Raw genomic sequence first — 27,311 nt, 5'->3', positions numbered from 1 at the left:
AGAATTTTTTATTTTCTGTTGTTGAAACCCATGGTACAGTTTTGTGTAAACAGGCATTTTTGTTTTTTCTGATATTTGCTATAATTTTTAATCTACTATTTATCTTATAAAGGAAATTGAATTTTATTGAATGTTTTCCTGCATTTTTTGAGCTAAATATATGTTTTCTTGTAGAGTTTGCAAATGTCATTACTTACTTTGATTTTTAAATTTAATACTATCTCTGCATAGTGAGAGTGAAACCAGCTTTGACATGATGGGTTTTTTTATACATTGCTGGATTCACTTAAAAATGTTTTTTTGAAAAATATTTTTTACATATTTTCACTGGGTTTATAAGTGAGATTAGCCTGTGGTTTTCCTTTTTCCTGCTGTCTCTGTCCTTTTTAAAAACACGTATATTTTAATGAAATGACAGTATACATAGAGAGGTGCACAAATTATAAGTGTACCTCAGTATAGTTCCATTGAGTGAAAACACTTGTGTAACTAGCAAAAAATAGGACATATCTAGCACCTGAAAGCCTTCCCATGCTCTCTTCCAGTCAGTACTTTCTCTCCCAGAGTAACTACTATCCTAACTTCTAACACCTAAGTTTTAGTTTTACCTATTTTTAAAATTTTATCTAAGTAAAACCATACTCTACATATAGTTTCTTTTGGTCAGCATTGTTATGATACTCATCCGTGTTGTATTTTATTCATTCTGATTGCTGTATAGTTGTATACAATTTATTTATACATTTGGGTAGTTTTAAATTTGGGGTTATTAAAATAGCCTTTTAGAAGCATTCTTGTGTATCCTTAATGGTGAACATATATGTACATTTCTGTTTAGTATATGCTTGGGAGTTGTTAATGGGTATGTGTATATTGAGCTGTAGTAGATACTACCATTTTTCTAGAGCAGTATGCTTACCTTGTTTTGATCACCAGACTATGCTAGACTCATAAAATAAATTTCTGAATCTTCTCTTAACAGTTTATTTAAGATTGAGATTATCTGTTCTTTGAATGTTCGTAGAATCCATCTGTAAAATCATGTGAGTCAGTTTTTTGTCATTGTGGTTCTTGGGTTTGGATTTTTTTTAATGCCTGGGAAGATTTTTAACTCTTCATTTTCTTTATTTAATGCTAATATCTGTCTAGGTTTTTGATATCTACTTAAACGTGTTTTGATAAAATTTTATTTTCTAGGAAGTTACTTGTTTGTCTTAATTTTTCAAATTGATTGGAATAAGATTATTTGTAATAATTTTTATTTATTCTCCGCTGTATCTTAGTCATGTTCATTTTGGAATTCATAATATTGCTTATTTGTGCCTTTTCTCTTTTTTTCTTGGTTGTTCCTGTGTCAAAAAATCAGCTTTCTAAAAAAAAAAAAAAAAAAATTATTATTGTTTTTGTTTTTTGAGATAATGTCTTGCTCTGTCATCTGGGCTGGAGTGCAGTGATGGAATCATAGCTCCAGCAATCTTTCCTTATAAGTAGCTAAAAGTATAGGTGTATGCCACCACAGCTAGGGAATTGTTAAAATTTTTTGTGGAGATGGGTCTTAACTATGTTACCCAGGCTGAGTTTGAACTCCTGGCCTCAAGCCTCCCAATTCAGTCTTCCAAAGTGCTGGGATTACATGTGTGGAGCCATTGCATCTAGCCAACTTTTGGTTTTGCTAATGCTCTTAATTGCATCTTTGCTATTTAAAAATTTTTGCTCTTTTTATTTTCTTCCTGTGTGTTGAGTTTATTTTTCTTTCCTTTTCTTTTCTTTTTTTTTTTTTTTGAGACAGAGCTTTAAGCTGTCACCTGGGGTAGAGTACCGTGGCATTACAGCTCACAGCAACCTCCAACTCTTGGGCTCAAGCGATTCTCCTGCCTCCGCCTCCCAAGTAGCTGGGACTATAGGTGCCCGCCACAACGCCAAGCTATTTTCTTTTTTTTTGGTTGCAACCATCATTATTGTTTGGCGGCCCGGGCTGGATTTGAATCCACCAGCTCAGGTATATGTGGTTGGCGCTTTAGCTGCTTGAACCCAGGTGCCGAGCCTTATTTTTCTTTTTATTATCTTCATTTGATACTTAGCACATTCATTTTCAGTCATTTTTAAAAATAGATGCATTTAAAGTATACATCGTCCAAGTATTGATATGTAGCATCTTTATTGTTCAGCTCTAGATATTAAAACAATTTTTTGGCTAGTGTTTTAAAATGTATCAATTTAAAAAAGTATTTATTTATTGATTTTTTTTTTTTTTTTTTTGAGGCAGAGTCTCACTATTGCCCTGGGTAAAGTGTCATAGTGTGATAGCTCACAGCAACCTCAAACTCTTGGGCTTAAGTAATCCTCTTGCTCAGCCTCCTGAGTATTTGGGACTATAGGCATCCACCAGTACACCCAACCAGCTTTTCTGTTTTTAGTACAATTGGGGTCTCATTCTTGTTTAGACTGGTTTTGATGAACTCCTGAGCTCAAGCAATCTACCCACCTCAGCTTCCCAAAATGCTAAGATTACAAGTGTGAGCCACTGCACCTGTCCTATTTATGTTTTTTGAGACCAAGTCTCACACTGTCACCCTGGTAGAATGCAGTGGTATCATCATAGCTCACTGCAACCTCAAACTCCTGGGCCCAAAGCAATCTTCCTGCCTCAACTTCCTGAATAGCTGGGACTACAGGCCTGCCCTACAGCACCCTGCAAAGTTTTTTAGTTTGGTAGAGATGGGGTCTCGCTTTTGTTCAGGCTGGCCTAGAACTCTTATGCTCAAGCAGTCCTCCTACCTTGGCCTCCCAGAGTGCTAGAATTATAGGAATGAGCTATCACACCAGATCTAAAAAGTGTTTTGCTTTATTTTGTTCAGCAGGCCAAGGCTGGGTTAGAACCCGTCACCCCTGGTGCATGGGGCTGGCACTCTAACCATTGAGCTGTGGGTGCCCCAGCCTAAAAAGTATTTTTTAAATAAGCTATTTCTAACTTAATTCCTCTGTGATCACAGCATAGCTTGTAAGTTATTAATTATTTAGTATATGTTGAGACTTATATGTGGCTAGGTTTGAGGTCATTTTAAAAAATAAATGTTTCATGTGTGCTTGAAAAGACTGTGTTGTCTGCTTGTCATGGATCATGCATATAATTCTAGCACTCTGGGAGGCTGAGACAAGAATATTGCTTGAACTTAGGAGTTCAAGAACAGCCTGAGGAAGATTGAGACCCTTTCTCTACCAAATATAGAAAAAGAAAAAAATTAGCATGGCACTATTGTGGGCACCTGTAATCTCAGCTCCTGGAGAGGCTGAGGCGGGAGGATCGCTTGAGCCCAGGAGTTACAGTGAGCTATTATGATGCCCGTGTACTCTAGCCTAGCAACACTTATCTCCAATAAAATAAAATAAAATGAATGAAAAAGAATGTGTTGTGTCTGTTTGTAAGGTGCTGCACGATTCTGCCTATGTCCATTGGATCAAGCTTTTTTATTGCATTATTCACATCTTACCAACTTTTAACAATTTATCAATTATTCAAGTATATATATATTTTATTAAATCGGACATTTCACTTATGGATTGCCTATTTCTTCTTGTAATTCAGTAATTTTTTCCTTTGAGGCTGTGCTGTTGGAAATGTACAGATTTAAAATTTTCATGATTTTCAACCCCAACTAATTTTGAATTTTTCTTCTAGGTTCATGCTTTAAATATCCTTAGAGCCTTGTTCAGAGATACCCGTCTGGGAGAAAATATTATTCCTTACGTTGCTGATGGAGCTAAGGCTGCAATTCTGGGTTTTACATCCCCAATCTGGGCAGTAAGTGCCTTTGCTATTTATTTTCATTGACTTTGTTATGTTTTTCAGTTGGTTTTAATAAACTTAACATTTTATTGGATGATAAAAAATATACATTGTATTTTATCAGCAAGTTTCTCTAAAGGATAAATCCTGGATCAAGCTACATTTTGTGCTTATACTTTATTTCATTTGTTGGCTTACTAGCCCTAACTCTTTGTTTTCTTACTTTTGTGATTATTTTAAGGTTTTAGTATATCTTTAATTTATCACAGTATGTCCTCAAATGATACTATGCCATTTACTTAAAGCATAAGAACATAGTAATAGTGTACTTCTCTCCTCCCAATCTCTGATCTTTGTGCTGTTATTGTTACACATTTTACTTTTATGTATAAATCCACAGAACATTGTTATTATTTTTGTTTAAAAAGTTAATATCTTTTTAATTTATCATTTTAACCATTTTTGAGAGTACACAGTTTAGTAGCATCAAGTACCTTCATAACATTGATCACCATTATGCATTGTCAGAACTTTTTTTTTTTCGGCCGGGGCTGGGTTTGAACCCACCACCTCCAGCATATGGGACTGGCGCCCTACTCCTTGAGCCACAGGCACGCCCTTTTTTTTTTTTTTTTTTGAGACAGAGTGTCACTATGTCGCCCTCGGTACAGTGCCGTGGTGTCACAGCTCACAGCAACCTGCAGCTCTTGGGCTTAAGCAATTTTCTTGCCTTAGCCTCCCAAGTAGCAGGGACTACAGGCGCTCACCACAATGCCCAGCTATTTTTTGTTGCAGATGTCATTGTTGTTTAGCTGGCCTGGGCCGGGTTCGAACTCACCAGCCTCGGTGTATGTGGCTGGCGTGGTAACCACTTTGCTACAGATGCCGAGCCCATTTTCAGTACTTTTGATCATTCCAACTAGTTCTGTACTCATTAAATACCAACCCCCCATCTTCTTTTCCCTCAGCCTGGGTAATCTCTGTTCTACTTTGTCTCTACGAATTTGCCTTTTCTAATACCGCCTATAAATGGAGTCATACAGTATTTGTTATTTTATTGTTGGTTTATGCAATTTAACATAATGTCTTCAGGGTTTATTTACCTTGCAGCATCTATCAGAATTTCATTACTTTTTATAAAGCTAAATAATATTCCATTGTATGTATGGACTGCATTTTCTTTATCCATTCACCTGTTGATTGACATTTAGGTTGTTTCCACTTTTTGGCTATTGGAAATAAATGGTGCCGTGATTATTGGTCTACAAGTTATCTGAATCTTCGTTTTCAGTTCTTTTGGGTATATCATATGGTAGTTCTTTAACTTTTTTTTTTTGGTAGTGACAGAGTCTCACTTTATTGCCCTTCAGTAGAGTGCCGTGGCATCACACAGCTCACAGCAACCTCCAACTCCTGGGCTTAGGCGATTCTCCTGCCTCAGCCTCCCGAGTAGCTGGGACTACAGGCACCCGCCACAACGCCCGGCTATTTTTTTGTTGCAGTTTGGCTGGGGCCGGGTTTGAACCCACCACCCTCGGTATATGGGGCCGGCGCCCTGCTCACTGAGCCACAGGCGCCGCCTGGTAGTTCTTTAACTTTTTAAGGAACCAACAAACTGTTTTCCACAACAGCACAATTTTATACTCCTATCACCAGTGCACATGGATTCCAATTTCTTTACATCTTTCTAATACTTGTTATTTTTCATTTTTTTGATAATAGTCATCTTTGATGGGTGTGAGGTATTGCCTCATTCTGGTTTAGATTTGTTTTTCTTTGATGATTAGTGATGCTGATCTGGAAGCGGAACAACTCTTAGTATTGTAAATGTGTCTGCCTTTTGGATGCTGTGTGTTGAATGAGTGCTACAAATACACTCTGCACAAAACGAACATTCACAAAACATTAAGGTGGAGGAGGTTAAATACACATTTTTCTTTTTCTCACATTTTCTTTCGTGGTATGATCACTGTTCAGAGAAACCTTGTGATTCAAAACTTTAAAAAGTAGTTGGCAATATCTAGTATGGTTGTTGGATTTAAGAAAAAGAGATGGAGCCTGGAGCCTTTACCTCTTTTATGTTTACATGGAGGGATCTGGAACATATTCTCCTGAGTAAAGTGTCTCAAGAATGGAGGAAAAAGTATCCAGGATACCCAGTACTTCTATGAAACCTACTCATATCTACTCACACTTTCTTATGAAAGATGGAACACAACTATAGCCCAGGATGAAGGAGAGAAATGGAGTGGGAAGGGAGGGGAGGAGGGAGGTTTGACAGAGGGAGGGTAAAGGGTGGGACCACACTTATGGAGCATTATGATAAGGGTACAAGTCAAATCTGTCAAGTGTAGAATGTAAATGGCTTAGCACAATAATCAAGTAAATGAGGTGAAAGCTATATTGATTGGTTTGATCTAACCGCGTCAGATTGTATAAAAAAAATCAGCACATTGTACCCCACATATGCATAAATATATTCATGATCTATGTATTTGATGTATTTGACTTAATTAAAAAAAAAGTAAAAAAAGTTTTTTTTCATAATTCCTAGGAGAAACACCATGTCATTGTGTTCTACAATAAGGAGAATAAGCTATGGTTTATAAATGCTTGCAATGTGGCTTTAAGACAATAAAAACCTGGTGAAGAGAGAGGAGAAAAGATGCTAGACTTTAGTACATTCTAATATTTACTAGAAAGGCAGGCTTTCTGATTAGTGAGCTGCACAAACCTTTTCATACCTGTGTGATAAATGGCTAATTGAGAGTCAGTATAGAGCAGTGGAGCCAAAGTCACACACTCCTAGTGTAAAGAAGAATCATCAAGGTTGTGAACTTTTGCCTGGAAAACATGTATCTTCCTGTAAGAGATAAACACATCTGGAATTCTGTCTAGGAGTGTTGTATAACTGCTCTTGAGGACACAGTGTTTACCTTTTGCATTTACAAGAAGCAGAGCAATACCTGTATATGGTCAGTAGAGTCAGAGAGGCAGGAATGTGGCTCGACTATCAGGAAAACTAGAGATGGTAATGCTGATTGCCAGAGTTTCAGTATTTTTCTTAAGCTATTAATTCCAGATTAACCAAGAAATATTTTTTATGAAAGCCTTTCAGAAAGTGAAACCTGGTGATTTTTCCAACTTTTTAGCAAAGCTCTGAAAGTATCAGAAATGAATGATGCATTTTCTAAAGAGCATTTTTGAGATATTAAACAGTAGTACTGTACACTAAAGAAATTTTGGAAGTAAAGTATAATGAACAGTAAAAGTCACCTGTTAAATTACTGTACAGATATAATCATTAGCATATCACATTTTTTTTATGTGTGGGCTTTATCATCTGTGAATAATACCCATATGTGCACATATTCACAAGGCTGTCTAAATTATGTAAGTGCTTATACTTTATTTCTAATTTTATAATTCTAATAATTTTATTTCTTGGGATCTTCCTTTTAACACTAATTATGAAGGAATCTTTTGTTTCTGTTGAGTTTGCTTTATTGGAGAAAATAAACATTATTGCTATAATGATCAGTCCTGTTACTTTACTAGTGATAATTATGTTTCCTTCCTTATAAAAACATAATCTAAGATAGACCAAAAAATTAAAACTTAAATTAACTTAATCAATGGATAGAAAGAAGTCTTCTTTTACAAAAACATAGCTTTCCCTGTTAAAATGATCTAAAGGGTGATTTTTGTCCTAAGTGCGGGTGAAATATGATTGGATTTACAGAAACTTGCTTTGTGCCTCTCCTTTGAGGCATGTATCTATGCCTGATGCTGGCTACAGATGTACTTTTGCCTAAAAACATGCATTTAAAATGAACTTAATTTTAATTTGCAGTAAAGAAACATTTTCCAGAAATGTTTATGTTTAAGTTGTTTTTACAGTTTCCTCAGTCTTTGGTATTGAGGCCATTCAGATCATTCAGTCTTTGCCACCTAGTAATCATTTTTAAAATACAGGGAAAATGTATTATGTAAACATATTAGGCATTAGGCATGTATTAAGCACTAGAAATACAAGGATAAATAATCATAATAATGAAAAATGACAGTCTTATTAAGTATTTTTCATGTACTTAGCATCGTGTACATTACATTATCTTAGTAGATTCCATTATTCAGGTAGCTCCTATTATTCCCCTCATTTTAATGATATGGGAAATAAGGCTCAGAGAGGTGAAATAATTTTGCCTAAGGACATACAACTATTATCTGTGACTCCAGAATGTGTGGTACTATAGAGGCAAATTTTGGGTGTTACAGGAATACAGAGAAGGTAGATTTTATTTACCTTGTAGGATTTTGGCCCTGTTTTCTTAGAAAATAGAGCTGAAGACCTAGGGTTTTTGTTTTATTGAGCAATTTAAGCACAAAGCAACAGGAATGTAAGAAAAAGAGCAGTCTGATCTTCTGTCTTACTGGTCAAAGTTCCTCCCTGGGGCATTAACACAACTTGGGCAGGTATTGGCACAACCCTTTGGCAGCTGCTAGGGAAGCTAGTTTCCATTCCCAGTGATATAGCTTCTCAGCTAAGTCTGGACATGGCTGGATGAGGCGGAGCGTCCCTGGGTATAGTTGGGGTTTGAAAAAATGAGTGCTACTGCTGTTGAAAAACCCTGCATAAAAAAGGTTAGCAGCAGGGGAGTGATGGGATCTGATTGATGTAGTATAGTTGGGGACTTGATTGTAAGGGGGCAAGAGTGAAGGAGGAAGAACAGTCAGAAAGCGACTATCATAGTTCTGCCAAAAGCTGATGGTGACTCAGAATGGAGAAGTATCAGTAGAGGTGGTGAGAAGTGATAGTCTTTGACATGTCTTTTGGAGATGAAACTAGTTAAGTTAAAAATTTAGATAGTGGAAAGTAATTTATAGATTTATATATACGAAACCTGAGAGTTTTCTGGGCAGTTTTGTTTAAAATATCATTCATCTCTCTTCATTATGTTCAGTGACCATGGGCTACCTACTGATCGTTTCCTGCATACTCATTGTAGGACAGTCAGCCTTTCTGTGGGAGCTCCGCTGAGTATGCCATTTTGGGTCTTTAAGACCCACACTGGGTTTTTATATTTGTATCTTATCTATTTTTACCTTGCTTCCTGCAGGCCAACTCTGGTTCACTTGAAGCATGCAATGGGTTTCAGAGGAAAGTAACAAAAAGACCCTTTCAGTTTTACTCAGTAGAACTTTCATATGACTCGGTGTCTTTGCTGGCACTGTATCTAGGCACTCTGGTAATTGTGAGGTTGCCACAAAGGTGCCAGGCTGTGGGCTGTGTAGTGCTGAAACCTAGCGGTGCTCTCATGCTGTATACTTCTGCATGGGGCTTCGTTAACCTAGAGGAAGAGGTACTGTTTTTTCTAATTCATTCAAGGTGTTGTATGGACTACTAGAAGCACTGTTTCTTCTCTTGTCTTCTCATGGGAGAAATGTTCTGCTACTTTAGAAGAGTGTCACCATGAACTCCAGAACGTGGCTGGACTCTACTTAGTCACAGGCTTATAAACTCAGTACAGTTTTCCTGATTACACATGAGGGATTTGTAACCTTATGTTTTAAGTGTCTTTTTCAAGGTCACATGGCTAAGAAGTGATCGAAGTCAAACTAGAACCCAAATTTCATTTAAATATTTTTAGAAAAAATTTCTTCTCCTGTAAATTTATACCATGTACATTGGATAAAATATTTTTTTTCTTTCTTTTCTTTTTTTTTTTATTGTTGGGGATTTATGGAGGATACAAGAAACCAGGTTACATTGCTTGAATTTGTTAGGTTAAGTCCCTCTTACAATCGTGTCTTGCCCCGAAAAGGTGTGGCATGCACCAAAACCCCACCCCCGCTTCCCTCTCTCTGCTCTTCCTTCCTCCACCCCTCCCTCCTTCTTTCTCTCTCTGCTCTCCCCTTCCCCCACCCCCACTGTGTCTTTAATTGTCATTAATTGTCCTCATATTAAAATTGAGTACATAGGATTCATGCTTCTCCATTCTTGTGATGCTTTACTAAGAACAATATGTTCCACTTCCATCCAGGTTAATACGAAGGATGTAAAGTCTTCATTTTTTTTAATGGCTGAATAGTATTTCATGGTATACATATACCACAGCTTGTTAATCCATTCCTGGGTTGGTGGGCATTTAGGCTGTTTCCACATTTTGGTGATTGTAAATTGAGTTGCAGTAAACAGTCTAGTGCAAGTGTCCTTATGATAAAAGGATTTTTTTTTTCCCCTTCTGGGTAGATGCCCAGTAATGGGATTGTAGGATCAAATGGGAGGTCTAGTGGATAAAATATTTTTAAGTGTCATATCCACATATCACACCCTAAAGAATGTTGACTGCCTATTAAGGGTGAAGGTATATGGAGTATAAATGACTAAACTACTATGTGATTATACATAGCAGGCAGTCCATTCATATTATTTGAATATTTATCAAGGAAGCATTTATGTTATATCAGAAATGCCATATATATGTATATATATATACACACACAGACACACACATGAGAAAAAAATAAATATATTATGGTGCACGCACAGCTTTGTGTAACTTAATATTTTTTTCTTTTACCTAACTCTTATGTGTCTATACAAGTCTGGAAGCTTTTTCATGCCAGAAAGGAAAGAAAAAGTTTATGTACTCGGTGAAAAGACGAGAAACATTTGATAGCAGTTGACAGTTTGTAGCTGAATCATGTCTCTATCAGCCATGTGTTGGGGGTATGGTGGAGAAGGAGGTAGGGAGTAGGAAGATTTTGTGATATTTCCCTTGTGAGAAAGATCAATTATGACTGGAATCACAGACATGTATCCACTTAATAACAAGAACGCATTCTGAGAATTGTGAAATGTGTCACTGGGGGATGTCATCATCATGTGAACACCTTGATACAGCCCACTATACACCTAGTCTAGAAACTCACATGTTACTGTACTGTTACTGTACTGAATACTATAAGGGCAGTGGGAATTATTGTCCATCATTGACCAAAATATTATTATGAGGCTCATAACTATATTTAGCAGCTATTCTCATTTCTCCATTTTCAACTTTACTACTACCTACTTTTTTTGTCTTTGCTCTCCTTTTTTACTTGTCTTCTCCTTCATCTATCCTTCCCTAAAGGGACATGTTTTCATTGCCTTTTCTACTGAGTTTTTCAAAATACATTAGCCCCTTTCATGCTTTTTTTCATTACTCACATTTGAGATTAGCTATCAGTGATTGATATTAGCATTTATTAACGGTGGTTTAAGAGTTGATAATGCAGTCAGTCAAAAACCTCTTTCTCAATTCTATGTCTACTTCACTTTTGCTCTTGTTAGCTTAATAGTAGACAGGGACAGAAAATACAGATGAAATACTAAACAATAACAAGTGGTACCTGAAACAGAGATGTCCTTGAACCATTAATACTATCACATAAAAACCTAAGGATATTCTTCTATCTTAAGTAACAAGTATTCTGTCAAGTTATTTTGCTTTATATTTACAATAACTCCTTTTAACATTCTTTTGTATAATTTCTACAGTTCTAAAACAAAGTCTATATATATAGACTTAAAAAATATATAAATATATACATATATAAAAAATATATAAATATCTATACATATATATATATAGACTTAAAAATATATAAATATATATACATATAAATATATATGTATATATATTTTTTTTTTACAGATTTTGGCCGGGTCTGGGTTTGAACCCACCACCTCTGGCATAGGGGGCCAGGGCCCTATTCCTTTGAACCACAGGTGCCGCCCACAAAGTCTCTATTTTTTAACATATGAAAATCAATTACAATGGTCCCCCCTTATCCAAGGGGGAGATGTCTCAAGACTCCCAGTAGATACTAAAACCATGCATACGTAGGTCATTACGAAAGTTTTGAGGTACACTAAAATCAAGAAACATAAAAATCTGCTCAGACAGAAACAAATGAAGCCCTCCCAATAGCACTGATAAACTGAGCAGGTTGAAACTTGGACCGGAGAATGGTGAGTCAAAAAGGATGCTGCTGATGTGTTTCTTGGAAGTGAAATCATGGACCATATCACAGTCTGTCTCAAAACTTTCATAGTGACCTACATAGTACCAAGCCCTATTTATACATTTTTTTTCCTATACATACATACCTGTGATAAAGTTCAATTTATAAATTAGGCACTGTAAGAGATAACAGCAATAACTAATAATAATATACTATAATAAAAATTATGTGAATGTAGTGTCTCTCTCAGAATACCATATTATACTGTACCATGAATAACTGAAATAGCAGAAAGCAAAACTGTGGATAACGGGAGCTACTCTACTGTAATATATAAATAGACTAAAGGACAAAAATTACATGACTGTCTAAGCAGATGCAGAAAAAGCATTTGACAAAATTCAATGTCATTTCATGTAAAAGTACTTAATAAACTAGGAATAGAATGGAACTTTCTCAACCTGATGAAAGATATCAGTGAAAAACCCATAGCTGACAACATTCTTAATGGTGAAAGACTAAAAGCTTTCCTCCTAAGATCGGGAGCAGGATAAAGATATCCATTTTCTACACTTGCTATTCAGTGTTGTCCTGGAGGCTCTAGCTAGGGCAGCTAGGCAAAGATAAGAAATAAAAATCGTGCCCAGTAGAGATTACCAAGGATGTGGTCTGAGTCCTAGTAACTCATGTTATCCTGCTAGCTGTAGAAATGTAACTTGATAAACATTAAACACTGTAATCTAAGAGTGTAAAAAAAAAAAAAAAGAAATAAAAATCGTGTCCTGGTGCCTGTAGCTTAGTGGTTAAGGTGCCAGCCACATGCACTGGGGCTGGTGGGTTTGAACCCAGCCAGGGCCTGCTAAACAACAATGACAACAATTAAAAAAAAAAAATAGCCAGCGCAGTGGTGGGCACCTGTAGTCCCAGCTACTTGGGAGGCTGACGCAAGAGAATTGCTTGGGCCTAAGAGTTTGAGGTTGCTGTGAGCTGTGACGCTACAGCACTCTACCCAGGGTGACATAATGTGACACTGTCTCAAAAAAAAAAAAAAAAAAGATGCATAAAAGCCGTCTAGATTGGAAAGGAAGATGCAAAACTGGCTCTAATTTTCAATGACATGATCTTATATGTAGAAAATCCTAAGGAATCCACACATACAAATTACAGGTAAATAGACAACTTGAGCAGGTAATGGGACATGAGATCAATAGTAGACTATAATGAACAATCTAAAAATGAAATTGAGAGAATAATCTTATTGGTAAGAGCATTAAAAATGTTTAGGAACATTTTAACAAAAGAAGTGGAAGACTTGTATGCTGAAAATTACACAACATTGTTCAAAAAAATTACAGACCTAAATAAATATTGTATGTTCATCACTGGAAGATTTGATATTAAGATGGCAATAGTCCCCAAATTGATCTATAGTTTCAACACAATGTCTGTTACAATTTTTTCTGGCCTTTTCTTATAGATCTTAAAATACATATGGAAATGCAAAGAACCCTAATAGTCAAAACGATCTTTTTTTTTTGTAGAGACAGAGTCTCTCACTTTATCGCCCTCAGTAGAGTGCCGTGGCATCACACTGCTCACAGCAACCTCGAACTCCTGGGCTTAGGTGATTCTCTTGCCTTACCTTCCTGAGTAGCTGGGACTACAGGTGCCTGCCACAAGGCCTGGATATTTTTTTTGTTGTTGCAATTTGGCCAGGGCTGGGTTTGAACCCGCCACCCTTGGTATATGGGGCCAGCCCCACCCAATGAGCCACAGGTGCTGCCCCAGTCAGAACAATCTTAAAAAAGAACAATGAAGGACTGAGAAAGCAAGGTGGCGGCTGAGTAACAGCTTCCTTGCATCTGGGCACCATGAGTTTGGGGAGATAAGAGTCCAGGCATCTCTGGCTGGTGGGATCTGCCTATAATCATCCCTTTGAGGATACAGGAAGCCAGCGAGAGACTTCTGGACCCCAAGAGGAGGACAGAAACAGTGGAAAACTGGCAAGTGGTTGCGTGTGTTCGATCGGCCTAATCCTGCCGACAGCTTCCACAGGCACAGGAACTTAAAGAGCAAGAGGAAGTGAAAGGAAAATTATGGCAAGGAAACAGATAAAAGAAATCACTCATGAGGAAGAATCAGTAGAAAACTCCAGGCAACATTAAGAACCAGTTCAGAAGAACCTCTCCAAGGGACCATGAGGTAGCTACTGCAGAGGATTCCACCAATAAAGAAATGTTAGGAATGACAGAAAGGGAATTTAGAATACACATGATGAAAACAATGAAGGAAATGATGGAAACAATGAAGGAAACTGCTAATAAAGTGGAAAATAACCAAAAGGAAATCCAAAAACAGAATCAAATAAGAGATGAACGATATGAAGAATATAGAAAGGATATAGCAGAGCTGAAGGAACTGAAGCAGTCAATTAGGGAACTTAAAGATGCAATGGACAGTATCAGCAACAGGTTAGACCATGCAGAAGAAAGAATTTCAGAGGTAGAAGACAAAGTTCTTGAGATAACTCAGACAGTAAAAGAGGCAGAAAAGAAGAGAGAGAAAGCAGAATGTTCACTGTCAGAATTATGGGACCTTATGAAGTGTTCCAACATATGAGTTATAGGAATCCCGGAAGGGGAAGAAGAATGCCCCAGAGGAATGGAAGCCATACTAGAGAATATTATAAAAGAAAATTTCCTAAATATCACCAGAGAGTCTGACATACTGCTTTCAGAGTGTTATCGGACCCCAGGTCGCCTCAACTCTAACCGAGCTTCTCCAAGACACATTGTGATGAACCTGTCCAAAGTCAAGACGGAAGAAAAGATTATGCAAGCTGCCAGAAGTTAAGTGCCAGTTGACCTAAAGGGGCAAATCCATCAGAGTGACCGCAGACTTCTCTAATGAAACTTTCCAAGCAAGAAGACAATGGTCATCTACCTTTAATCTACTTAAACAGAACAATTTCCAGCCCAGAATTCTATACCCTGCTAAGCTAAGCTTTAAAATTGACAGAGAAATCAAATCATTTACAGATATACAAACATTGAGGAAATTCGCCACAACAAGACCAGCTCTACAGGAAATACTTCAACCTGTTCTACACACTAACCATCACAATGGATCAGCAGCAAAGTAAGAACTCAGAAATTAAAGGACAGAACCTAACCTCCACACTGATGTAAAAGATAAGCAACGGACTCTCACAAAATAAGACGAATAGAACACTACCACACTTATCAATTATCTCAATAAATGTTAATAGCTTGAATTCCCCACTGAAGAGACATAGATTGGCTGACTGGATTAAAAAACACAAGCCATCCATTTGCTGTCTGCAAGAAACACACCTGGCTTCAAAAGACAAAGCTCCGAGTCAAGGGTTGGAAGACAATTTTTCAGGCAAATGGAATTCAGAAGAAAAGAGGAGTTGCAATCTTATTTTCAGATACATGTGGATTTAAAGCAACTAAAGTCAAAAAAGACAAAGATGGTCACTTTATATTGGTCAAGGGAAAAATACAAGAAGAAGATGTTTCAATTCTAAATATTTATGCACCCAGATTCTTGAATTTAAATGCTCCCAGATTCTTGAAACAGACCTTACTTAGTCTGAGCAATATGATATCTGATAATACCATCATAACAGGGGACTTTAACACTCCTCTTACAGAGCTGGACAGATCCTCTAAACAAATTAAACAAAGATATAAGAGATTTAAATGAGACCCTAGAACAACTGTGCTTGATAGACGCACATAGAACACTCCATCCCAAAGATAAAGAATATACATTCTTCTCATCACCCCATGGAACATTCTCCAAAATTGATCATATCCTGGGACACAAAACAATTATCAACAGAATAAAAATAATTGAAATTTTATCTTGTATCTTCTCTGACCTTAAGGCACTAAAGGTGGAACTCAACTCTAACAAAAACATTTGACCCCACGCAAAGGCATGGAAATTAAACAGTTTTCTGTTGAATAACAGATGGGTGCAGGAAGAAATAAAACAGGAAATCATTAACTTCCTTGAGCATAACAACAATGAAGACACAAGCTACCAAAACCTGTGGGATACTGCAAAAGCAGTTTTGAGAGGAAAATTTATTGCTTTAGATGCCTACATTTGAAAAAGAGAGAGCGCATCAACAAACTCACAAGCCACCTTATGGAGTTGGAAAAAGAAGAACAATCTAAGCCTAAACTCAGTAGAAGAAAAAGTAATATCCAAAATCAAATCAGAGATCAATGAAATTGAAAAGAAAAGAATCATTCAGAAAATTGATGAAACAAGGAGTTGGTTTTTTGAAAAAATAAATAAAATAGATAAACCATTGGCCAGACTAACGAGAAACAGAAAAGTAAAATCTCTAGTCACCTCAATCAGAAATGATAAAGGGGAAATAACAAGTGATCCCACAGAGATATAAGAGATCATCTCTGAATACTACCAGAAACTCTATGCCCAGAAATTTGAGAATGTGAAGTAAATGGATCAATACTTGGAATCACACCCTCTCCCTAGACTTAGCCAGGAAGAAATAGAGCTCCTGAACAGACCAATTTCAAGCACTGAGATGAAAGAAATAATAAAAAAGCTTCCAACCAAAAAATGCCCTGGTCCAGATGGCTTCACACCAGAATTCTATCAAACCTTCAAGGAAGAACTTATTCCTGTACTGCAGAAATTATTCCAAAAAATTGAGGAAGGAATCTTGCCCAACACATTCTATGATGCAAACATCACCCTGATACCAAAACCAGGAAAAGACCCAACCAAAAAGGAGAATTTCAGACCAATCTCACTCATGAATATAGATGCAAAAATTCTCAACAAAATCCTAGCCAATAGATTACAGCTTATCAAAAAAGTCATACATCATTATCAAGTAGGTTTCATCCTAGGGATGCAAGGCTGGTTTAATATACGGAAGTCCATAAATGTTATCCACAATATTAGGCATAGGTGGCACATTTCTAAAACTGATTGAAGCTATCTATGAGAAACCCACAGCCAATATTTTACTGAATGGAGTAAAACTGAAAGCTTTTCCTCTTAGAACTGGAACCAGACAGGGTTGTCCTCTGTCACTTTTACTATTCAACATAGTGCTGGAAGTTCTAGCCAATACAATTAGGCAAGACAAGGAAATAAAGGGAATCCAAATGGGAGCGGAGGAGGTCAAACTCTCCCTCTCTGCTGACGACATGATCCTATACTTGGAGAATCCCAAAGACTCAATCACAAGACTCCTAGAAGTCATCAAAAAGTACAGTAATGTTTCAGGATATAAAATCAATGTCCACAAGTCAGTAGCCTTTGTATACGACAATAACAGTGAAGATGAGAAGCTAATTAAGGACACAACTCCCTTCACCATAGTTTCAAAGAAAATGAAATACCTAGGAATATACCTAACGATGGAGGTGAAGGACCTCTGTAAAGAAAATTATGAAGTCCTCAGAAAAGAAATAGCAGAGGATATTAGCAAATGGAAGAACATACCATGCTCATGGATGGGATGAATCAACATTGTTAAGATGTGTATACTTCCCAAAGCAATCTACCTATTCAATGCCATTCCTATTAAAATACCAACATCGTACTTTCAAAATTGGAGAAAGTGATTCTGCGTTTTGTATGGAACCAGAAAAAACCCCATATAGCTAAGGCAGTTCTTAGTAATAAAAATAAAGCTGGGGGCATCACCATACCAGATTTTAGGCTGCACTACAAAGCCATAGTGGTCAAGACAGCATGGTACTGGCACAAAAATAGAGACATAGACACTTGGAATTGAATAGAAAACCAGGAAATGAAACTGATATCTTACAACCACCTAATCTTTGATAAACCAAACAAGAACATACCTTGGGGGAAAGATTCCCTATTAAATAAATGGTGTTGGGAGAACTGGATATCCACATGCAAAAGACTGAAACTGGACCCACACCTTTCTCCACTCACAAAAATTGATTCAAGATGGATAAAGGACTTAAATTTAAGGCATGAAACAATGAAAATCCTCAAAGCATAGGAGAAACACTGGAAAATATTGGCCTGGGGAAAGTCTTTATGAAGAAGACTGCCATGGCAATTGCAACAACAACAAAAATAAACAAATGGGACTTCATTAAACTGAAAAGCTTCTGTACATACAGCTAAGGAGACAACAATGAAAGCAAAGAGACAACCTGTACAATGGGAAAGGATATTTGTATATTTTGAATTAGACAAATGCTTGATAACTAGGATCTATAGAGAACTCAAATTCATCCACATGAAGAAAGCCAACAATCCCATGTATCAGTGGGCAAGAGACATGAATAAAACCTTCTCTAAAGAAGACAGACGAATGGCTAACAAACATGAAAAAGTGTTCATCATCCCTATATATTAGAGAAATGCAAATCAAAACCACCCTGAGATACTATCTAACCCCGGTGAGAATGGCCTACATCACAAAATCTCAAAACTGCAGATGCAGGCTTGGATGTGGAGAGAAGGGAACACTTTTACACTGCTGGTGGGACTGCAAACTAGTACAGCCTTTCTGGAAGGAAGTATGGAGAACTCTCAAAGCCCTCAAGCTAGACCTCCCATTTGATCCTGCAATCCCATTACTGGGCATCTACCCAGAAGGAAAAAAGTCCTTTTATCATAAGGACACTTGTACTAGACTGTTTATTGCAGCTCAATTTACAATTGCCAAAATGTGGAAATAGCCTAAATGCCCACCCAGGAATGGATTAACAAGCTGTGGTATATGTATACCATGGAATGCTATTCAGCCATTAAAAAAAATGGAGTCTTTACATCGTTCGTATTAATCTGGATGGAAGTGCAAGACATTATTCTTAGTAAAGCATCACAAGAATGGAGAAGCATGAATCCTATGTACTCAATTTTGATATGAGGACTTTTAATGACAATTAAGGTGTGGGGGGAGGAAAAGCAGAGAGAGGGAGGAAGGGAGGGGGTGGGGCCTTGGTGTGTGTCACACTTTATGGGGGCAAGACATGATTGCAAGAGGGACTTTACCTAACAAATGCAATCAGTGTAACCTGGCTTATTGTACCCTCAATGAATCCCCAACAATAAAAAAAAAAAAAGAACAATGAATTTGAGGAACTCAAAGGGTTCAAAACTTTGTACAAGGCAACAGTAAACAAGAGATATATGGCATAAGGATAGGAGTATAAATCAATGGAATAGGATTGATTATACAGAAACAACCCCCCACATTTCATAAACAGGTGTGCCAAGACAATTCAGTGGAGAAAGAATAGCCTTCAACAGGTGGTACTAGGACAACTGGATACAAGTGGGTACAGAAAAAATAAATTTGATTACTGTCAAATATATACTATATTCATAGTATAATATAGTATACATATGCAAATATATACTATATTCAGATAACTCAAAATTATTAAAAACTTAAATGTAAGAGCTAAAACTGTAATGTGAAAGTTTTTAAAGTTAACATAAATTGTTATACCTTGGATTAGGTAACAGTTTCTTCGATATGATACCTAAGGTATAAGCGACAACAACAAAAAGATAAATATCAAAATTAAAAATGTCTATATTTCAAAGGATACCACCACAACAGCATAAAGACAACCCACAGTCTGAGAGAAAATACTTACAACTCATATATATCTGTTAAGAATTTAGTGCCCAGAATATATAAAGAAGACTTACAACTCAACAATAAGAAAAATAACCTAGTTTTAAAAAGAACAAATTATTTGAATATATTTCCCCACAAAAGACATACAAACGGCCAATATGCACACAAAAAGTTATTTAACATCACAGGCATTAGGGAAATGCAGCAATGAGATCCCATTTCATGCCCACTAAAATAAAAAAGATAGATGATAGCAAATATTGGGGAGCATGTGGAGAAATTGGAGAATTGTTGAAATTTGGAACAAAATGATAATACCACTTTGGCGGTTTCCCTTAAATGTAGAGTTACTATATGTAAGACTTAGCAGTACCACTTCTAGGTATACACCCAGGAAAATGAAAACATTTATACAAAAATGTGTACATAAATGTTCTTTGCATCAGTATTCGTCATCGCCAAAAGCAGAAACAAATGTTCATTAGACGATGAATAGATTTTTAAAAAGTAGTATATCCGAATTATGGGTTATTATTTAGCCATAAAAAGTAGCGACATGTGTGAACCTTGAGAACACTGTGCTAAGTTAACGAAGCCAGGCATGTGGGGCCATACATATATTAAGTGATCCCAGGTATATGAAATATCCAGAATAGGTAAGTTTTTAGAGACAGAAAGCAGATTTGTGCTTTCCTACTGCAGGATGATAGAGAATGCCAATTAATGTATAGGGTTTCATTTTCGGATGATGAACATGCTGTGAAATTTAGTTTAGTGATAGTATCCTATCACTACTATATTTTGTGACTATAGTAAACACCACTGAATAGCACACTTTAAAATGGTAAATTTTATGGTTTTGAATTATTTAAAAAAATTTTAAATCATCATTTGATCACATTTGGAGATTGCTATGGCATGAACTTACTGTGAAAACTGGTAAATATATGGAAATAATTCTTTACTGACAGGGTAATCAAATAGCTGATCAGGAAAAGCTTTTTTTTACAAAATAGTTTTTCTGGGAATGTAAGTAATTAAATGCAGAAGGCCTGATAGAGTAAATGATTTTGCCACACCTGCTGTGTAATGATCATGATTGGCTGCTAATGAGGGCACTTTATAATGGATGTCTAAGTCCATTTGGACTGCGGTAACAAACACCACAAACTGAATGACTTAGAAGCAACAAAAATTTATTTCTCACAGTTCTGAAGGCTGGGAAGTCCAGTATTAAGGTGCCAACAGATTCAGTGTTTGGTGAACCGTCACTTTCTGATTTATAGAGGGTGTCTTCTGCCTGTGTCTTCACATGGTATAAGGGGCGTAGGGGTCTCTCTCAGGCCTCTTTTATATAGGCACTCATTCCAGCCCTCATAACCTAATCATACCCCCAAAGCCCTTGCACTTTAAGGGATAAGAGTTCATTGTATGAATTTTAGGGGGACATAAACATACAGACCATATCAGGATGAGTGAGACGGACAGAACTGGACCCCACTGATCCATTTCAATATTACTAAAAGAATGTATGTCTCTTGCCTTTAGCATGTTGAATCAAAGGAGTGTTGTTTATAGGGTGTACCCTTTTGCTTTATAAATTAGTCTTCTGCAGTTCTTTCTAAGGTGCTCATTTCTTAGTATCTCCAGGCAGTCCTATTTTTATTTACTACATCTAGCACCTTTGTCAGTCCTTGTGGTTCAAGGGCAAGATAGAGTTTGTGTTGCTACTTTCTCTGTTATGTGTGAGATTTCTGAGAGAAGGCGTGGTCCCAGATGTTTTTACTAAGTTACCTTAGGCTTAAGAGTCTTTGGGGAACTATTTTAATAGATTGGGTAAGAGATAATCAAAACCTGAGCTAGGGCAGAGGTGATATTGACAAAGTAACAAGATGGGTGGATTTGTTGTTTGGGGATATTAGGCTGGACATGTAGTAGGGACTGCATTAATGTTTGTTGACTATTAACAGAATATAAACGGATCTTTCCAGTTTTAGGGTTTCATTACAGTTTTGGTGTGAATTATGCCAGTGTATCTGTAAAGGTCATGTCTATGGTCTCTGTGGATGAATTGAGTCAGGTCTGGACTTTCAGAGGAGAGGTTGCAAACTGGTGGTCATCACTGTTTTATTTGGCTTTCATGGTATATTTTTTTCTCTTTAATACATTGCCAACATTTCAAAACAGTGAGATTTCACATAAAAATCAGATTTCTGGCTTGTCTTGAAAAAGCTAAAGATCTGGCAACCGTGGGCTTTTATTTCCTCATGGCTGCAACTCAGCTGATGCTGAATAGTGATTGCATTAAACACAGTTCACCAACTGCTGCCTCTTGTCTCTTCCTGGTTCTTGTGGGCATTTGAGTTTGTGACCCTTACTGCATTGCTTTCAGGGAGCTGTTTTCTAAATCTTACATTGTTATTTGTAATGACCTTTCTTCTTACATTGCTTTTTAATGTACCATATGGTTATGAACCTTCCTAACCTAGAGTCTCAACTCTGTAGTGGCAGCAAGTGTGTGTCTTCCATTTCTGGATATTCTCCATGATGCTGTTGGGGAAGTCAGTATATATCATCTTTACTCTGATTTGACAAAGTAATTGAAAAAGCCCTATAATGCCATGACATTCAAGACATTTTTTGTGATAATCCAAAGAAAGCATCTTGACAGATTCGTCATCTTAGAACACTACTCCATGTTTATAATGATAATTCTTACTTCTGTTATATTCATTAATCAGTTATCTCAGATAATTTAAGGGCTAAAATTATTTAGATTACTGACATTATGAGGTTAATAAACACATTTTGGGAATATTAACTATTTTCTTGGCCATGTTAATTACGTGGATTCTTTGAACTTAGATTTTACAAATACTTTCTCATAGATAAGTGATTACAGGAAAAAAAAGGAAAGTGTGATATTCACTGTCAGGAAGGATATGGAAAAATAAAATTTTTTGAAAACAGTGTGATTATAAGTATAAAGACATAATGAAAACAATTGATGGTAATATTAGAAATGTAGGAAAAAGCTGTGTGGTAGCCATGTGGTTGGATTGTAGAGCTCTATTTAAAAGGAAGTCTCTGAGGCTCGGTATCCTTAGCTCGGTGAGTAGGGCACCAGCCACATACACTGAAGCTGGCGGATTTAAGCCTGGCCCAGGCCTGCTAAACAACAATAACTACAACAAAAAAATAGCTGAGCATTGTGGCAGGTGCCTGTAGTCCTAGCTACTCAGGAGGCTGAGGCAAGAGAATTGCTTCAGCCCAAGAGTTTGAGGTTGCTGTGAGCTGTGATGCCATAGCACTCTACCAAGGGCAAAATAGTGAGACTCTGTCTCAAAAAATAAATAAATAAATAAAAGGAAGTCTTTGAGTTAATTATTATAAAGTTTTTCGAAAGTTGTCTTATTCTGTTAACACAAACTGTATTTTCTTTAGCCTTATACTGGCCAGTTGGGTAACGATTTTGAATATCTAATTGGAGTGTTGTAAATGTTGGTTCTATGCCATGAGTATTTCTTAACCCTTCTTGTGTGTTTATTTTTATGTTAGGTGAGAAATTCATCTACGCTTCTCTTTAGTACCTTGATCACAAGAATTTTTGGAGTTAAAAAGGGAAAGGATGAACTTTCCAAAACAAATAGGTAAGCTCCTTCTAATGCTAACTACTTTTTACACAATATTGTCCTGGCCAAAAATAATTTTCCAAATTGTGCTTACTTTTATAGATTGATCTAGAGCGTAAAACTATAAAATTACTATAATGAATTAACCTATGCTGCCAAGTTCTAAGCCCTGGGGCAAAAATACCAACTGTTAAATAAGTGGACCTTTCAAAGCAACAAAAATTAGCAAGGCAGCTGGGGCTGAAAAGTAGAGCTTGTTTTTTAGTGCAACGTTGCAGATTTTTTTCCTTTGCATCTTCTTCAAGTATTTTTGAAATGTCTTAAGTTGCTTTCTCTTGATGCGTCCTTAAGTTCTAGCTTGTATAATATCTTTAATTTTATACATGGAAATTTAAATGTTTCTGGTACACTCATTAGAACATATCCCAGGTTGTCTTTCCATTAAACTCTGGTATAAAGGGGAGTAGTTACAAATTTTGACCAGAAGGAATAAATAATAGTTTTACTTTTTGGTCTTTTGTTTTATGTTTACTTTCTAAGATGTTTTTCTCTTAATAAGGTGCTTTTAATGTCTAGAAGGAAACCTACAGAACTATTTTGATTATGGGTCATTTTTAGCTATAATATTCAACTTCTTTTTATTTTTAAAGAAAAGCTTTCAATGGTTACTCTTCAGCAATTAAAAAGGTGTAATGGTAGTCTTACTGGCTTGCATTTTTAACACTAGATGTCACTGTTGCTGCATGTTTAACTACTTCCTTAACTTGATGTAAGATCCAGTTTGGCCAAGTGGTTAGGATCTGGAGATAAATTCACGCCCTGTTTCTTTTCCTGTCTAAAAAAGGTGTTATGCTTCAAAGCTAAGTTTTAAGCTGTTGTTTATTAAAAGGTATTTTCTTGTGATGGAACTAAATCTTAGGAATTAGAAAATGAAATGAAATCATTTTATGATGTCCTACTGTTAATTCTAATGAAACCTACTGTGGTAGTTCTGAATTATCATTTACATTACTATTTATCACCCTGTAAAATTCATCAAATATTTAAAAGGAAGGTTATTGGCTATAAGTGTGAAACCCTGAATAGGTTTAGGAAATACCAAAGAGACTTTTTTTAAAAAACCGAGTAGCATTTTTAAAATAAATAAAGCATTATTCCTTTTGAAGGATGATCACAATTTTTACTTTTAGCTTCTTCTTAAAGAAATTCTTCCTGTCAGTAACTTAAAATCACTAATATTTGTTTCTCCTTTGCTTCATTTATCTGGTTAATAATTCTATAGTGTGCTAAGGTTTAAAATAATTGGGTCACATTATAAGGCCATAATAAATAGTGATATAAATAAAATACAGGGTGGACATAAAGTTTGTGTGTAGTTTAAATTAGTTTACTAATTTATATATTAAGTCACTAAACAAGTGAAATTAATGTTTAAAACAACTTGAAAACAAAAACAGTTTTTAAAAACTTATTATGAAGTGATTCTTGGATGTATGTCTAATTTTCTATATATAGGAGAAAATGATCAGATTTATTTCATTTGCATCTGAAGGAAGGCAGAAGAATAGGGCAATGATTCCACAGTTTTTTGTTTTTTTTTTTGTAGAGAAAGAGTCTCACTTTATGGCCCTCGGTAGAGTGCCATGGCCTCACACAGCTCACAGCAACTTCCAACTCCTGGGCTTAAGCGATTCTCTTGCCTCAGTCTCCCGAGTAGCTGGGACTACAGGCGCCCGCCACAGCACCCGGCTATTTTTTGGTTGCAGTTTGGCCGGGGCTGGATTTGAACCCGTCACCCTCAGTATATGGGGCCGGCGCCTTACCGACTGAGCCACAGGCGCCGCCCGATTCCACAGTTTTAATCTTTTGCTAAAGTCACAGTGGTGGAGAAACCTCCATTATAAATTTATTCTTCTTGTATAGGAAAGGTTACAAAATACATGATTCTTAGAAAGAAAGAAATGGAATATTTGTATAATTGTTTTGAGTAAAATTGAAAAGTGAAATGAAGGAATTAAGGATATTTTTAAATGTAATGAACTTTTTGGTAAGAGCTCTTATTTCAGTAATCTGAAGATTGAGATTTTGTACCATTATATATTCAAGGCTTCTGTTCTCTGTTTAATTAACCCTTGAAAAGTATATTTCTTAGCAGCTCTTATTAGAGTTAGTCTGTAAAATCTTTAGTGTCTTAAATTTGTAGTTATTTGTGATGGTTCTTAAAGTTTTAGTTTGTTTAATTATGTCACTTTTTGTTGAAATGTTTATATGCCCATACCCTATAATATTAACTCCCCAAGGGCAGGACCTTTTCCATATATTCTGTGTATAGTAGAATGGGCACTTTAAGAACGCTAGAAATAATGATGTCTTGTTGGTTGGTTTTTTTTACCATTGAATAACTAACCTCAGCTGATGACAACTCACAAGTCAGTTAAATTTACTTTCACAACCACGGATTGTCCTGTGTACAATCTTGGAAATGTGTGCTTTTGGTCAGAAGGGAACTTGCACATAAAAAGAACATCTGCTTTTTCCATCCAGTAGGGGGGAAAAAGTCTATCTTGGAGTAAACAAACTTAGTTTCTAGGCATTTTGCTGCTACTGGAGATGACCTTAATAGACTCCCTTATCCGCTTTGTACTTAAGTGTCTCCATCTATATTACCAGAATAATAAGATCTACGCTCTGTACTCATAGGGCTATTGTGAGGATAAAACAAACTAGTAGAAGTTCATTTTCTTTGAAATTATTGGAAGCCCTAAGGCGATTAGAGATACAGTCTGCTTTCTTTTTCTGTATTCATCTAGTTGTCTTGCTCTTAAGACTATGTTTTTTGAGGACATGTTTAGTATCTTATACATTTACCTGTATCTAGTGTCTACTGTAGTTTCTGGCTTATACGAGGCATGCAGAAATAATCACCTAACAAATAAGTTAATTTTGTTACTAGGGAGAGACAAGAAATCTGGTTTCTATTCCTGCCTTTGTTGCCATACAGCTATGATAACCAACTGAGACAAGGTCGTTAGTTAACCTCTCTGGGCTTTGATTTTTCTCCTCTGTAGAATAAGGGGGTTGGACTATATCTGAGATCTTTTACCTCTGTAAAATACTAAGCTTAGGCTTTAGATAACATTACTGGAATTGTGATTTTGGTAAAATGCTGTGTTCCCAGTACTTAGGACAGTACCTGCCACCTAGTAGGGACAATAAGTTCTTGTTTCAGGGTTGGGTGCATGGCTCACACCTGTAATCCTAGCACTCTGGGAGGCTGAAGTGGGTGGATTTCTTGAGCTCAGGAGTTTGAAACCAGCCTGAGCAAGAGTAAGACCCTGACTCTACTTTTAAAAAAGTAGAAAACTAGCTGGTTTAGTAGTACACTCCTATAGTCCCTGCTACTTGGGAGGCTGAGGCAGGAGGATCTCTTCAGCCTGAGAGTTTGAATTTGCTATGAGCTATGATGACACCATGGCACTCTGGAGTGAGACTATGTCTCCAGAGAAAAGAGGACTATGTCTCCAAACAAAAGAACAGGGGATCTGTCTTTCTCTTTATAAGTATGTAGAATATATGGTAATGATTAAATTTTTGAGCCCATTAGTCTTATTTCAGATGTGTTCTTTGGATTATGAAGAATGAAAAAACTCAAGTTTTACTTGCTTTTTTTGAGACAGAGCCTCAAGCTGTCGCCCTGGGTAGAGTGCTATGGCATCAAGCTCACAGCAACCTCCAACTCCTGGGCTCAAGCAATTCTCTTGCCTCCGCCTCCCAAGTAGCTGGGACTACAGGCGCCTGCCACAATGCCCGGCTATTTTTTGGTTGCAGCCGCGATTGTTGTTTGGCAGGCTCAGGCTGGATTCGAACCCACCAGCTCAGGTGTATGTGGCTGGCGCCTTAGCTGCTTGAGCCACAGGCACTGAGCCTACTTGTCTGTTTTTAAATATTATTAATTAATATTATTAATTCTAATTTTCTGAAAGTCCTTTCCTTTCTGTTTATTGCTGCCTGAGTGATTGGGCCTGACAGATGAGTAAGTGATCCTGTATAAAATCAGAACCAGGAAAGCTCTCTGACCTGGGGAGTGTGCTACACTTCCCCAAATAGCCTCCATCTACCTGTAAGTGGGCTCACCTTGATAGCTTCTCATCTCTTACAGGGCAGGAACTACACCAATGTGGTCTTTCCCTTTAGCTCCTGTGTATACTTAAACTCCAACTGTGCTAGTCCC

The 27,311-nt window shown here is 36.7% G+C and overlaps 1 protein-coding gene across 3 annotated transcripts in view; it reads left to right on the top strand.

The window, feature by feature from the left end:
• The window catches only part of THADA (THADA armadillo repeat containing), a 372,355-nt gene that overhangs the window by 89,904 nt on the left and 255,140 nt on the right, over positions 1–27,311 (top strand). For all 3 annotated transcript variants that reach the window (XM_053589884.1, XM_053589885.1, XM_053589883.1), the window contains exons 25-26: positions 3,680–3,802; positions 23,007–23,098. In XM_053589884.1, coding sequence (XP_053445859.1) covers positions 3,680–3,802; positions 23,007–23,098 — 215 coding nt within the window. The remainder of the gene's footprint in view (positions 1–3,679; positions 3,803–23,006; positions 23,099–27,311) is intronic.

This window comes from Nycticebus coucang, chromosome 4 (assembly GCF_027406575.1).
Source record: "Nycticebus coucang isolate mNycCou1 chromosome 4, mNycCou1.pri, whole genome shotgun sequence".
Taxonomy (NCBI): domain Eukaryota; kingdom Metazoa; phylum Chordata; class Mammalia; order Primates; family Lorisidae; genus Nycticebus; species Nycticebus coucang.
This window is presented reverse-complemented; position numbering and strand designations above follow the sequence as displayed.